Genomic DNA, 13448 nt, shown 5'->3' on the forward strand with positions numbered 1-13448 from the left:
ACTTAACAATCAGTATTCAAAAGCATTTCTATGAACATACACTTCACAGTATATAGCATCACCACCACAGTCATTTTGTAAATAATTTATTCATCTTCTGTTTGTTTATTCAACAATAAGGAAGCTCTTTTGCCAACATCGCTAAAACAGTCTATAATGATTCAATATTATCTCCGAAATAACATTTAATATATTTGTACACATCATTTATTTATTTATTGCAATGAACAAGAGTCGTTAGCAGGAGTGCTGTAAGTATTGCTACAATTTCTCAGTCCTTTTAACCTTCTAATACTGTATGAGAAGAAAATAGTTTGGTGGCTTTACAGGAGCAACAGGCTCCAACCCAAACCTGCTCATTTGTATGGGTTAGTGTGAGGTTGGGTATGAATACACTACCGGTTAAATGTTTTAGAACACCTACTCATTCAAGGGTTTTTCTTATTTTTTTAAACTATTTTCTACGTTGTAGAATAATAGTGAAGACATCCAAACTATGAAATAACACATATGGAATCATGTAGTAACCAAAAAAGTGTTGAAATATATTTTGATTTGTTTATATTTCAGATTCTTCAAAGTAGCCACCCTTTGCCTTGATGACAGCTTTGCACACTCTTGGCATTCTCTCAACCAGCTTCATGAGGTGGAATGCATTTCAATTAACAGGTGTGCCTTGTTAAAAGTTAATTTGTGGAATTTCTTTCCTTCTTAATACGTTTGATGCTAGAAACTTTGCTCTGTTTGTCCAGTACTATTTAATACAGCAAGGATAGATGTGCGTTACAGATTACATTCCCAGTACATGGGATAATTTCTTTGTTTATTTTACGGCGCACTGTAGCTTGAATAATGGCAGTAATGATAAATGGATTCAGATAAACTTAATGACCTGTGACCCAACCTGCCAATAAAATACATCTTCTGCTTCAACCCTGAAATGTGGCAATGCGTTTGATAGCAAAACCAAGGAGATTCGTCTAGTCTTCAGTTATGTCACAGTGACATCTACTGAGATAGTTACAATAAAAGTAGGCTAGGATGAGACAAGCTGTGGAAGGAGAAACTATTTGAGCTGAGTAATATACAGTATGTTGCTCTATATTAAAAGAATCTCAACATTGTAATTCCGCAATAGACTAAGGATATGACAAATCCAATCACGTATACCAATATGACTGCTATGATTACAAATATTCTCAACTATCAGGAGGTGAAAGTCAACGTAATCATGTCATGGAGGACATTAGGAGTTGCACCATTACTTTAGGACATGCGAGTTGAGAAATCTTTCAAAAGTTCTGCTTTAGGGTTGGCAGAAGTTCCACATGTTGTGTAAATGAAATGTCCCATGTGTAAAAGGATAATATCCTATGTTACCAAATAATAGGTACTATGAAGTAATGAGGAGACTTAGATTTGTATTTGCTTCATTGTCCAAGTTCATATGTATTTCAAATATCATTTATAATGTACCAAAGTTGTCAATGTTGTATTTGGTCCCATATTGTTAGCACACAATGACTACATCAAGCTTGTGACTACAAACTCGTTGGATCCATTTTCAGTTTGTTTTGGTTCTGTTTTCCCCAATAGAAACTGAATGGAGTAATTTCTAAATCAATCCTGATGCCATGATTAGGAAAAATGATGAATCAATCACCTCTCATATGGGACCAAATACTAAACTGTAGACTATTTAAATACACTAAGTGAAATGTGTCCAAATACTTGACATCTTCAAATGGGGGGACTAGATATAACGTTAAATCAGATATGTATGAAAATACCCTCAAATAAAAAGGTGACAGTCTGTGCTGTCACTTTTTATGAAACATTTGATCTCAAATCCAAAATGCTGGAGTATAGAGCCAGATTAAAACATTTATCATTACTGTCCAAATATACATGTACAGTAGGGGAGTGTGAATGAACAGACAAAAGTACAATGGCACAGACAATAAATAAACACAAGACGTAAAGGAGGCTATAGTTCTTTGCATAACTATCTCCCTGTTGGTGGCTTCTGGCTTCCTGCTGGAATAAAATAGATTTCCTGATGAGTTTTGACCACATTATATGGCCACATTAAAGAGGTCAACTTTAAGCTCTGAAAGCTATTTCATGTATGTGAACAAAGGCTTAACAGTAAGTGTACATTGGTGTTTGTAACTGGAAAAACAAACGAGCATAATCTTAGCCCAAAATAAATAAGCCCTTTCCAAAAATCACAGAATAGCTTATTTTTCCCTTGCTAGATGACAATAAAAGTAATATTCAGGAAGGAGTAGAGGAAGTTATACAGGAGGAAGTAGCTCCATCAATACCAGTGTGGGCTGAGAAAAGTGAGTGATAATTACCAATGTGTGGTTGTCTTATGTACCTTAATTGAATACACTGACTAAAGTCAATCTGAATAACTGCATCTGCTAAACAACCAACATGTATAGGTCACCGTGTCCAGAGGTGTGTGAAGGGTGTGGCGGCCCTGACCAGAAGGGCCCGGTAGGCCTGTCCGAACTGGCGGTTCATGACAGCGTAGAGCACAGGGTTAATACAGCTGTTGAGCCAGGTGAGGTTGGCACAGAACATGTGCAGCACCTGAGGTGCACGGTTCTGCTTATCAGCAATGTTCAGCAGCAGGAACGGGACAAAACAGCCCACGAAACACAGGAAGACAATGAAACACATCCGGGTCACACGTCTAAACTCAACATTGTCCCCTGAAGAGGTGGTGGAGGAGGAGGGGGCAGTGATGGGGGCAGGAGTGGCTGAGCGGGGCACAGGGTTGAGGGCAGGGGGGAGCTCCTGTCCCCCTGCTAGGTGAGCTGAATGCGAAGTTAAAGCAGAGCCCCAGGTGGATTGGGAGGACTGGGCTATCCCAGGGTGCACCTTCACCTCTACACCCTTGTATTGGGCTAGTTCTGCCTGGCTGCTCAATTCACAGCTCTGGGTGGTGGCCACCCCGCTCCCGACTCCACTATCCCCCTCCGTCCCTTGTTCTGATGAGTTCGGCTTCTTTCGTGACGAGCGTCGGCTAAACCGGTAGCGGACCAGTGCCTGTGCCGCCACCCTGACTCGCCTGTAAATGAGCAGGTAGAAAATCCCCACGCAGCCCAGGCCGATAAAGAAGTAGAAGAATAGCAGCACGGTGGTGTAAGGGCGCCCCCTGGTGCGGTGGAAGCTGCAGGTGCACACCTGTGGGGCGAATACATAAACGGGCCAGAGTGGGCCGAAGCTGGCCAGGCCCAGGGCCCATGTGGAGGGCAGGAGGATAGCCAGGCCTCGACCAGAAAACACCCGCTCAAACACATCCCGCTTCGTCACCAGCAGGTAACGGCTGGCCGCGATCAGACACAGGGTGATGATAGAGACAGAGTTGGAGAGAAAGAGGAGGAGGCCGAAGATGCTGCACCAGAGAGGTCCGCCCCTCCAGCGGAGGTGTAGGTAGGAGTCGACGGAGACGGGCTGCAGCAGGGTGCAGTACAACAGGTCCGCCAGGGCCAGGTTCACAATCAACACGTTGAAACGCGTCCGCAGCCGGGTGTCCGTGGCGAAGGCCAGAATGGTAAGCATGTTCCCCACCGTTCCAACTATGGTAACTACCGAACCCCACAGCACGCCGAAGTAGCGGTAGGCCTCCACTGAGGGGTGGTGGCAGGAGAAGGTGTCATTCTGCACGTCACCTGTGACGTTCTCCAGCATCCTGGGAAGAGAGAGGTATCAACTTTATTATTCCCCAGGCCAGGGGGAAGTTGGATTGGAAACACAATGGTATAAATCATATAAAGTTGATTCAACATCAGATACGCATAACAAATATATTGCACATCACATCATTTACACATTATACACGGAGAGAGAAGAGAAATTCCAAAATGATAGGCTGTCAGTCAAATAGTGGCAGGCTGTTGATGAGTGGGTGGGAAGTCAGAGGGGTGCTGTAGGTGCAGGGTTCCTAGACCACTTCCTGCTTGTTGAAAACATGTGGTGAACCATTAATTGTTCTGTCATGTTGGGGTGTTCCACACATGTTCAATAATGTCATGTTTCAGAACCAACCTTGACTTTGTCAGTAGCTGTTCTTGCTATTTCTGCTGCTCTTTTTTCCATTCAAATAATTGATTTTGTTTGGTGTTCTGTGCATATCAGATCACAGCCTTCCCAATAAGGCATGTACTGTAGTAGATATACTGCAGCTACTTCAGCATGACTACAGAGGCAATAACGTACATTTTTTTTGACTGACTAAATTCAACACCTTTAATAATGTGTAAAAGAAACCGTACGTTATACATACAGTATCTATTTTACAAATGGATAACATTGAGGGGTCACAGATCACAGAGGGGTTACAAATTGAGGGGTCACAGAATACATGCTGTATTATAATATGACTAGGGAAATCCATTCTTTCTCCCACTAGGATTGTATAGCAGACTTGACAATATAATCCAATGCCTTTGATGGAATAACCATTCACTTTCAGTTAGTGTTCCTGGAAATGAACTTAAAACCATAATAAATACAAATGTAGATGTCCGACATTTCTGTCAGATGTCAACGGCTGTACAGTAGAGTACAGGACAGTACATTCCTTTTGATAATAGTTCTCTCTTTGGGGTGATAATTAACTCACATCTCAGAAGTTGATCTGAAACACGAGAACATCAACTTCCACAGGTAGTGTTAACACAGGAATATTACTATCGAACAGAGTATCACCACAAAGAACAGAATAAATCCTGAAGTTTATTTCTCACCTCACTTCTAACGTTTCTGTCAAGGAGTCTTTGTCTCTCTGTGCATTATCTTGGTATTTGTGTTGTCCTGTGTGTCGTGGTTGTTCTGTTGTCTCAAAGTCTTTTTGCAGTTTATCTGTCACTTAACTGGTTCCTTCTCTTTTTCACTTCTATTGAGTTCCTCTAGTCTTCTCATTGGTAGACCCCTGTGACCTCATCAAATGTGATGCAATGTGTGTGTTTTCTGTTTCATGACGGATCTGTTTCTCAATTCTGGTCAATTCCGAGTTTTCACAGCACATAATGTGTTCTTTTTCTAATTTCTTCACCTACTGTCTACTGTATCCTCATTTAGTTAGAAATAGTTTTGAGTCAAAGCTCACTCTGCACTACTAGTCAGACATAAGACATCAAAACTTAACAATCAGTATTCAAAAGCATTTCTATGAACATACACTTCACAGTATATAGCATCACCACCACAGTCATTTTGTAAATAATTTATTCATCTTCTGTTTGTTTATTCAACAATAAGGAAGCTCTTTTGCCAACATCGCTAAAACAGTCTATAATGATTCAATATTATCTCCGAAATAACATTTAATATATTTGTACACATCATTTATTTATTTATTGCAATGAACAAGAGTCGTTAGCAGGAGTGCTGTAAGTATTGCTACAATTTCTCAGTCCTTTTAACCTTCTAATACTGTATGAGAAGAAAATAGTTTGGTGGCTTTACAGGAGCAACAGGCTCCAACCCAAACCTGCTCATTTGTATGGGTTAGTGTGAGGTTGGCTATGAATACACTACCGGTTAAATGTTTTAGAACACCTACTCATTCAAGGGTTTTTCCTATTTTTTAAAACTATTTTCTACGTTGTAGAATAATAGTGAAGACATCCAAACTATGAAATAACACATATGGAATCATGTAGTAACCAAAAAAAGTGTTAAAATATATTTTGATTTGTTTATATTTCAGATTCTTCAAAGTAGCCACCCTTTGCCTTGATGACAGCTTTGCACACTCTTGGCATTCTCTCAACCAGCTTCATGAGGTGGAATGCATTTCAATTAACAGGTGTGCCTTGTTAATTTGTGGAATTTCTTTCCTTCTTAATACGTTTGAGCCAATCAGTTGTGTTGGGACAAGGTAGGGGTGGTAGACAGAAGATAGCCCTATTTGGTAAAAGACCAAGTTCATATTATGGCAAGAACAGCTCAAATAAGCAAAGAGAAACAACAGTCCATCATTATTTTAAGACAATACGGAACATTTCAAAAACTTTGAAAGTGTCTTCAAGTGCAGTTGCAAAAACCATCATGCGCTATGATGAAACTGGCTCTCATGAGGACTGCCACAGGAATGGAAGACCCAGAGTTACCTCTACTGCAGGGGATAAATTCATTAGAGTTACCAGCCTCAGAAATTGCAGCCCAAATAAATGCTTCACAGAGTTCAAGTAACAGACACATCTCAACATCAACTGTTCAGAGGAGATTGTGTGAATCAGGCCTTCCTGGTCGAATTGCAGCAAAGAAACAACTACTAAAGGACACCAATAAGAAGAAGATACTTTCTTGGGCCAACAAACACTAACAGTGGACATTTGTCCTTTGGTCTGCAGTCAAAATTGGAGATTTTTGGTTCCAACTGCTGTGTCTTTGTGAGACGCTGTGTGGGTGAACAGATGGTCTCTGCATGTGTATTTCCCACCATAAAGCATGGAGGAGGAGGTGTTATGGTGTGGGGGTGCTTTGCTGGTGACACTGTCTGTGATTTATTTAGAATTCAAGGCACACTTAACAAGCATGGCTACCACAGTATTCTGCAGCGATACGCCATCCCATCTTGTTTGGGCTTAGTGGGACTATCATTTGTTTTCAACAGGACTCTGACCTAACATACCTCCAGGCTGTGTAAGAGCTATTTTACCAAGAAGGAGAGTGATGAAGTGCTGCATCAGATGACGTGGGCAATCACCCGACCTCAACCCAATTGAGATGGTTTGGGATGAGTTGGACCGCAGAGTGAAGGAAAAGCATCCAACAAGTGCTCAGCATATGTGGGAACTCCTTCAAGACTGTTGGAAAAGTTGGTTGAGAGGATTATATTTTTTATTTAGCTAGACAAGTCAGTTAAGAACAAATTCTTATTTATAATGATGGCCAAGGAACAGTGGGTTAACTGCCTTGTTCAGGGGCAGAACAACAGATTGTTACCTTGTCAGCTCAGGGATTTGATCTAGCAACCTTTCAATTATAAGCCCAATGCTCTAACCACTTGGCTACCTGCCGCCCCAAGAGTGTGCAAATCTGCCAAGAATGTCAAGAGTGTGCAAATCTGTCATCAAGGCAAAGGGTAGCAATTTGAAGAATCTCAGAATTGTTTAACACTTTTGGTTACTACATGATTCCATATGTGTTATTTCATAGTTTTGATGTCTTCACTATTATTCTACAATGTAAAAATAAAGAAAATCTCTTAAATTAGTTGGTGTTCTACAATGTTGACCGGTAGTGTACATGAGGCAGAATAGGACAACGGTCTCCTCTTAAAGTGGAAATATATTATTAATTTCATTACTCTGGAGGAAATTTCGGCTTGATTTCTCATATTATACTACTATCCCTCACATCGCTGCTTGTGATGAGCATGTGAGAGAAAATACAGGTTCATGGTTCTTATTAATTTCCCCTTTGTGAACTGTAACAAACTTGTCCTACTTTTTCACTTCAAACATCCATCACAGTGTTTCTCACTCACACCACACTCAACATGCTACCATCTGGGTATAGGATCACAGGTCAGCAATCGCTCCTGGAAGGGAAAACCCACCTCCCTTGTGTTCTCACTAGAAGAGGCTGGTGCCATCAGATAGCCCTAAGGCTCCCCCTGTTGTTAACAGTGTAGAAACAATTCCTTTAACACCATAATACCACACTTTGTTGGGACAGTGCAGACATACTTAAGTTTTGAGTAAATGTTCTAAAATTAGCTGTCTCGCTGAGTAGTTTCCAGTTTGAATGAAAGGGGTCACCATTGAGGCATAGTTGCGTGCCTCATCTATCTCTACCTATCTCCAGAATACACACATACGCACACACACAGAAACACAACACTTTGACACCAGCCATACAAAAATATAAGACAAGGGCAGAAACTGGAAGAATGCTCAAAGGAACCAATTGACTTCTCGTAACAGTTTCATCTTGGCCAGTCTCTTAGGCACATGTCCCACTCTCCCTTTCTCTCTGACTTCTTACAGACAATAAGACTGAAAGAGGAGGTCTGCCAAGAAAACAACAGTTAAATAAATGGTATATCACAAGTCCATCATTTTTCATTGCATTCATTCACATTTCTTAAAATATCTTATTCAGATTTCTTAAAAACGTTTAGCTCTACCTTGGTGCATTCAGTACACATTTCTGCCTTGAGTTACAGTGGGGTTTCTCTCTCCTTTCCTTGCTTCCTTCACTTCTCTCTCTCTCTCACCTGACCTGACAACAGAGGATATATAGACTAACATCTATTATCCACAACACCACACGAGAACATATAACTAGAACCTGGAAACATACAGTACAATGTACCTTGTGCCTGGATCTGCAGAGCAGGCACCTAATCTAGAACCTGGAACTGCAGAGTGGGGTATAGATGTAGGATCTTAATTTTATCCAGTTTGCTACAGCAGGAAATGTGAATTATTATGTGGATTATAATTAATGGACATTTTTGTGGGGGTTGATCCATTTTTAATAAGGGAAAGTCAAGTCTGAAATTTCAAAGTGGAAATTACAAATTTCATAGGCCTTTTTAGAACTCAAATACACTACAAGTTTTCTGCAACAGGTTGATTAAATTGAGATCCTACACCTGTAGGTAGGTACTGCACTTGGATTATTGAACATCCCAACAGGGTTTTGCAGTATGAAACTTATATTGCAGATGGCTTTGCGTGGGAGTTCACTGAACCAGACATACAGAAATGTGGAGGAAATAGAACAGAGCTCAGTTTACTGAGTCACCCTCAGCCAGGGTACACGTTTGACCTATACAAATATTTTTAACTGAAGGTTGGAGGAGGGTTAACGGAGGGAAAGCGTTGACAGAAAGTCCATCTTAGTCTGTCATGCATCCTTCCTCTTTAAAATGGCTGCAAGCTGTCCATCCTTTGCTGTGGAATTTATTAAACAAAGAAGGGTGGAAGGGTAGAGAGGAAAAGGCATAGTCTTTCCTATTTCAAATATTTAAGTTTTAACATCTGTTTATTATCTATCAATGGTTTTCCCTCTTTACTTCACAGTGTGCTCCTTCCTGATAGTCCCCCATCCCACCACCGTCAATAAGGGGAGAAGAGGATTGGCCCATGGGTGGTGCGCATAGGCCCAGGGGCGGGCCGTAGGAGGCTGAGATGCGTGCCTTGTAGTGTGCCCTGTAAGAGGTGGTGGTGGGGATGGTAGTTCTGAGTGTGAGAAATGGGACCAGGGGCACGCAGCTGAGCCAGTTGATTGGAGGAGGCAGCGGCTGCCATCACCGCGGCAACAGCCAGGGGGTTAGGAAACAGTCCATGGCCCAGAGTCTTTGGAAGTTCCTTTGAGAAGGTCAAGGATGACTGAGATCCAGAGAGAGAGACAGTGTAAAGGTTAAAATGAGTAATGAGTAAGGTGAGAGAAGAGGCAGACTGTGGTATGCTGTCTATTAGACAACCCTGAGCTAAATGACTGAATCATCAAATACTGATTTAGAAGTATTGCTATAGCCTATACACATAATTGGATCATTACCACAAAGTCTGTACGATTCTTATGCCGGCTAAGGAGGGGATTGGGCTTCCCTGCGACTCCATCCCGATGCCTTCGACTGGATATATGCTGAAGAGAAAAATAAGTGGGACATTATAGGTTTTCTTCTTTCTCCAAATGTGAATCCTTCTTTCGGTGAGGTATCTGAATGATGAATTAAGCTGTAGGTGTAAGGTAAAGTTGCCTCTAGATGCTGATCTGTGGTTAGTTTTGCATTTCCCCCACTAATGGTTAAGGTTAGGATTCGGGGTTAAGATTAGGATTGTAAGCCTCCCGGGTGGCGCAGTGGTCTAGGGCACTGCATCGCAGTGCTAACTGCGCCACCAGAGTCTCTGGGTTCGCGCCCAGGCTCTGTCGCAGCCGGCCGCGACCGGGAGGTCTGTGGGGCGACGCACAAGTGGCATAGCGTCGTCCGGGGTAGGGAGGGTTTGGCCGGTAGGGATATCCTTGTCTCATCGTGCTCCAGCGACTCCTGTGGCGGGCTGGGCGCAGTGCGCGCCAGCCAAGGGGGCCAGGTACACAGTGTTTCCTCTGACACATTGGTGCGGCTGGCTTCCGGGTTGGAGGCGCGCTGTGTTAAGAAGCAGTACGGCTGGTTGGGTTGTGCTTCGGAGGACGCATGGCTTTCGACCTTCGTCTCTCCCGAGCCCGTACGGGAGTTGTAGTGATGAGACAAGGTAGTAATTACTAGCGATTGGATACCACGAAAATTGGGGAGAAAATGGGATAAAAAAATAAAAAAATAAAAATAAAAAAAAGATTAGGATTGTAGCTGATCACAGTAGTGGAACATGTACCCAGTTCTCAAATTTAAGTTAAAGTAAAGAAACCTTCATAGAAAGTAAAAGTGAAAGTCACCCAGTAAAATACTACTTGAGTAAAAGTCTAAAGTATTTGGTTTTAAATATACTTAAGTGCCTCCCGGGTGGAGCAGTGGTCTAGGACCCTGCATCGCAGTGCTAGCTGTGCCACCAGAGACTCTGGGTTTGAGCCATGGGGCGACGCACAATTGGCCTAGCGTTGTCCGGGTTAGGGAGGGTTTACCCGGTAGGGATATCTTTGTCTCATCGCGCACTAGCGACTCCTGTGGCGGGCCGGGCGCAGTGCACGCTAACCAGGTCGCCAGGTGCACAGTGTTTCCTCCGACACATTGGTGCGGCTGGCTTCCGGGTTGGAGGCGCGCTGTGTTAAGAAGCAGTGTGGCTTGGTTGGGTTGTGTTTCGGAGGACGCATGGCTTTCGACCTTCGTCTCTCCTGAGCCCGTACGGGAGTTGTAGCGATGAGAAAAGATAGTAACTACTAACCATTGGATACTACGAAATTGGGGAGAAAAGGGGGTAAAATTCCCCCCCCAAAAATATATATACTTAAGTATCAAAAATATAAATCATTTCAAATTCCTTCATTTTAGGATAGCCAGTGGCGCACTCCAACACTCAGACATGATTTACAAACGAAGCATTTGTGTTTAGTGAGTCCGCCAGATCAGAGGCAGTGGGGATGACCAAGGATGTTCTCTTGATAAGTGCGTGAATTTGACAATTTTCCTGTCCTGCCTGAGCCTTCTAAATGTAACTGGTGCTTTTGGGTGTCAGGAAAATGTATGGAGTAAAAAGTACATTATTTTCATTAGGAATGTTATGAAGTAAAAGTAAAAGTAGTCAAAAATATTAATAGTAAAGTAAAGTACAGATACCACAAAAAACATATTTTTACTTATGTATTTTACACCACTGGCTGATCCTAGATCTGTACCTAGGGGAAACTTCACTCTTGGGCAGTGGTCGTGTTACTTACTCACTCACCTGTTTGAGCTGTAGCTCAGAGTTCACCCTCACGTTGCAGATCTCACAGTGGAAGGTGCGTTCCTGAGTGTTGTGGTCCGAGGGTAGCCCCCCTGCCTGCTCTGGGCTGAGGTTAGGGCCCAGCCGAGGGTATGTTTTTATGGGGCCCAGCCCACTCCATGCCTCCAGGATGGTTTTGTGTTTGGTACCTGTCACCCGTGGAGAGAGTGGTAGAGAAGGAAATATTAGTTGTTGTTGTTTGTAAATTTTGTAAGTTCATACCTCATTGATAAAACTAGGCCTGATAACTCCTTGATTACATTTTCTCTGTGGAGTGTAATGTACTTCTACATTTCATGATGTTCTTGTTCATTTCAAAACGTTGATATTTTATGTATTTTTTGTACTATTAAGAAATTACAGAACTTTATAATTGTAATATGGAATAGGCCATTGTGACTTTTGTTTAAACAATTGAATTATTTTGCACCGTAAATTCGATTTTGCGTACCCTACACATCCATATGCTGCTCCGTGCGTCAATGGAAATGAGTCTCCCAAGGCAAGACTTTCTAGCTGCATACCCAGCAGAAGATATTGTCTTCCTCGGATGAATAAATAAAGTATTGTTTTTGTGTTTACAAAATTATTTGCAGTATTTCTTTCATCACAGCCGCCGACACAGGCCGCACTCGGTCACCCAGAAGCAAGGTACAGTACGCGTTTGGATATTTTTGTATTAGTAGGTTCCTTAAATGATCATTTGTTTGTGGCTATCATTGTAATTAACCTAGCCCTCAGAAGAATATGGTGGACTATATCACATTGTAGGCTAATTGAGCATAGAACGGTTAGTAGGCCAAAGCAGTATATTGAGTCAGAAAGTGTGGTGACATTGACTAGCCACTAGAGAGCACAGCCAAACATTTTCAGGATTAGGCTATTCAGCAGTTTTGGTAACCTATCTCCTGCTCTGTTCTTGTCTTGTCATGTAGTACAGAACCATTATCTCCTATTTCTCTTGTTCACACTCAGTCCCTGTTCACCTCTTCTTTTGGCTCTTTTTTAAAGGAACATTTCCTTCTCTCCTTTCTCAGTCTAGTACAGGGATGGGCAACTGGCGAAACCAAATTTAGCTTAGGGCCCCCAAAAGGCTAGGGCCGGCTCTGACTACATGTGTGAGTATGGATGTGGGTAAGCAGACTGAGCCCCACATGATGAGTTAACATTTTTGGTGGCCCCCACCCCATCAAAGTTTCCCATCCCTGGTCTGGTATATACTGTACATTAGAGGTAACTGCCAAAATAAAGGAAACACTTGAGTAAATGAGGTTTACAAAGTATATTGAAAGCAGGTGCTTGGTGCTTCCATACAGGTGTGGTTCCTGAGTGTACTAAGTAATTAACATGCCATCATGCTTAGGGTCATGAATAAAAATGCCCAGTTGCCTATTATTTTGGCTACCATGGCTAGAAGAAGAGATCTCAGTGACTTTGAAAGCGGGGTCTCAAAGGAGCATGAGGTTAAGGATTAGCCCCTTTTTTCAATTTTCGCCTAAAATGTCATACTCAAATCTATAGCTCAGGCCCTGAAGCAAGGATATGCATATTCTTGGTGCCATTTGAAAAGAAACACTTTGACGTTTATGGAAATGTGAAAGTAATGTAGTAGAATATAACACAATAGATCTGGTAAAAGATGATACAAAGAAAAAAACAACCATTCTTTTGTATTTTTTTGTACCATCTTTGAAATGCAAGAGAAAGGCCATGATGTATTATTCCAGCCCAGATTTTGGCCACTAGATGGCATCAGTGTATGTGCAACGTTTTAGACTGATCCAATGAACCATTGCATTTCTGTTCAAATGTGCCTAATTTGTTTATTAATAACTTTTCATTTTCAAAATTGTGCACTCTCCTCAAACAAACAATAGCATGGTATTCTTTCACTGTAATAGCTACTGTAAATTGGACAGCGGGGTTAGATTAACAAGAATTTAAGACTCTGCCAATATCAGCTATGTCTATGTCCTGGGTAATTTACTTGTTACTTACACTCTCATGCTAATTGCATTAGACTACGTTAGCTCAACCATCCCGTGGAAG

The 13448-nt window shown here is 41.9% G+C and overlaps 3 protein-coding genes across 5 annotated transcripts in view; 1 reads left to right on the forward strand and 2 right to left on the reverse strand.

Annotated features, from left to right (window-relative positions):
* LOC129815528 (uncharacterized) overlaps nt 1-9144 on the forward strand; it is a 28626-nt gene extending 19482 nt beyond the window's left edge. Inside the window, exon 6 of one of the 2 annotated variants that reach the window (XM_055869430.1) lies at nt 9057-9144. In XM_055869430.1, coding sequence (XP_055725405.1) covers nt 9057-9071 — 15 coding nt within the window. In that variant the 3' untranslated portion in view covers nt 9072-9144. Of the gene's footprint in view, nt 1-570; nt 1836-9056 lie in introns of those variants that run through there. The other variant, XM_055869429.1, reaches the window with a different exon arrangement.
* LOC129815526 (G-protein coupled receptor 84-like) lies at nt 71-11448 on the reverse strand. 2 transcript variants are annotated; one of them, XM_055869427.1, is made up of 2 exons: nt 11361-11448; nt 71-3706 (listed from the first exon to the last, which is right to left on the reverse strand). In XM_055869427.1, the coding sequence occupies exon 2, from the start codon at nt 3703-3705 to the stop codon at nt 2452-2454; it is 1254 nt and encodes a 417-aa protein (XP_055725402.1). In that variant the 5' UTR covers nt 3706; nt 11361-11448; the 3' UTR covers nt 71-2451. The 2 variants fall into 2 exon arrangements, with proteins under 2 accessions (XP_055725402.1, XP_055725401.1); XM_055869426.1 differs by lacking the exon at nt 11361-11448 and adding an exon at nt 4764-5131.
* LOC129815525 (zinc finger protein 385A-like) overlaps nt 5228-13448 on the reverse strand; it is a 71324-nt gene continuing 63103 nt past the window's right edge. Inside the window, exons 6-8 of the mRNA XM_055869425.1 lie at nt 11361-11548; nt 9538-9624; nt 5228-9365 (exon numbers count right to left, since the gene is read on the reverse strand). Coding sequence (XP_055725400.1) covers nt 9093-9365; nt 9538-9624; nt 11361-11548 — 548 coding nt within the window. The 3' untranslated portion in view covers nt 5228-9092. The remainder of the gene's footprint in view (nt 9366-9537; nt 9625-11360; nt 11549-13448) is intronic.

The sequence above is a fragment of the Salvelinus fontinalis genome, chromosome 18 (genome assembly GCF_029448725.1).
Source record: "Salvelinus fontinalis isolate EN_2023a chromosome 18, ASM2944872v1, whole genome shotgun sequence".
Classification (NCBI taxonomy): Eukaryota; Metazoa; Chordata; class Actinopteri; order Salmoniformes; family Salmonidae; genus Salvelinus; species Salvelinus fontinalis.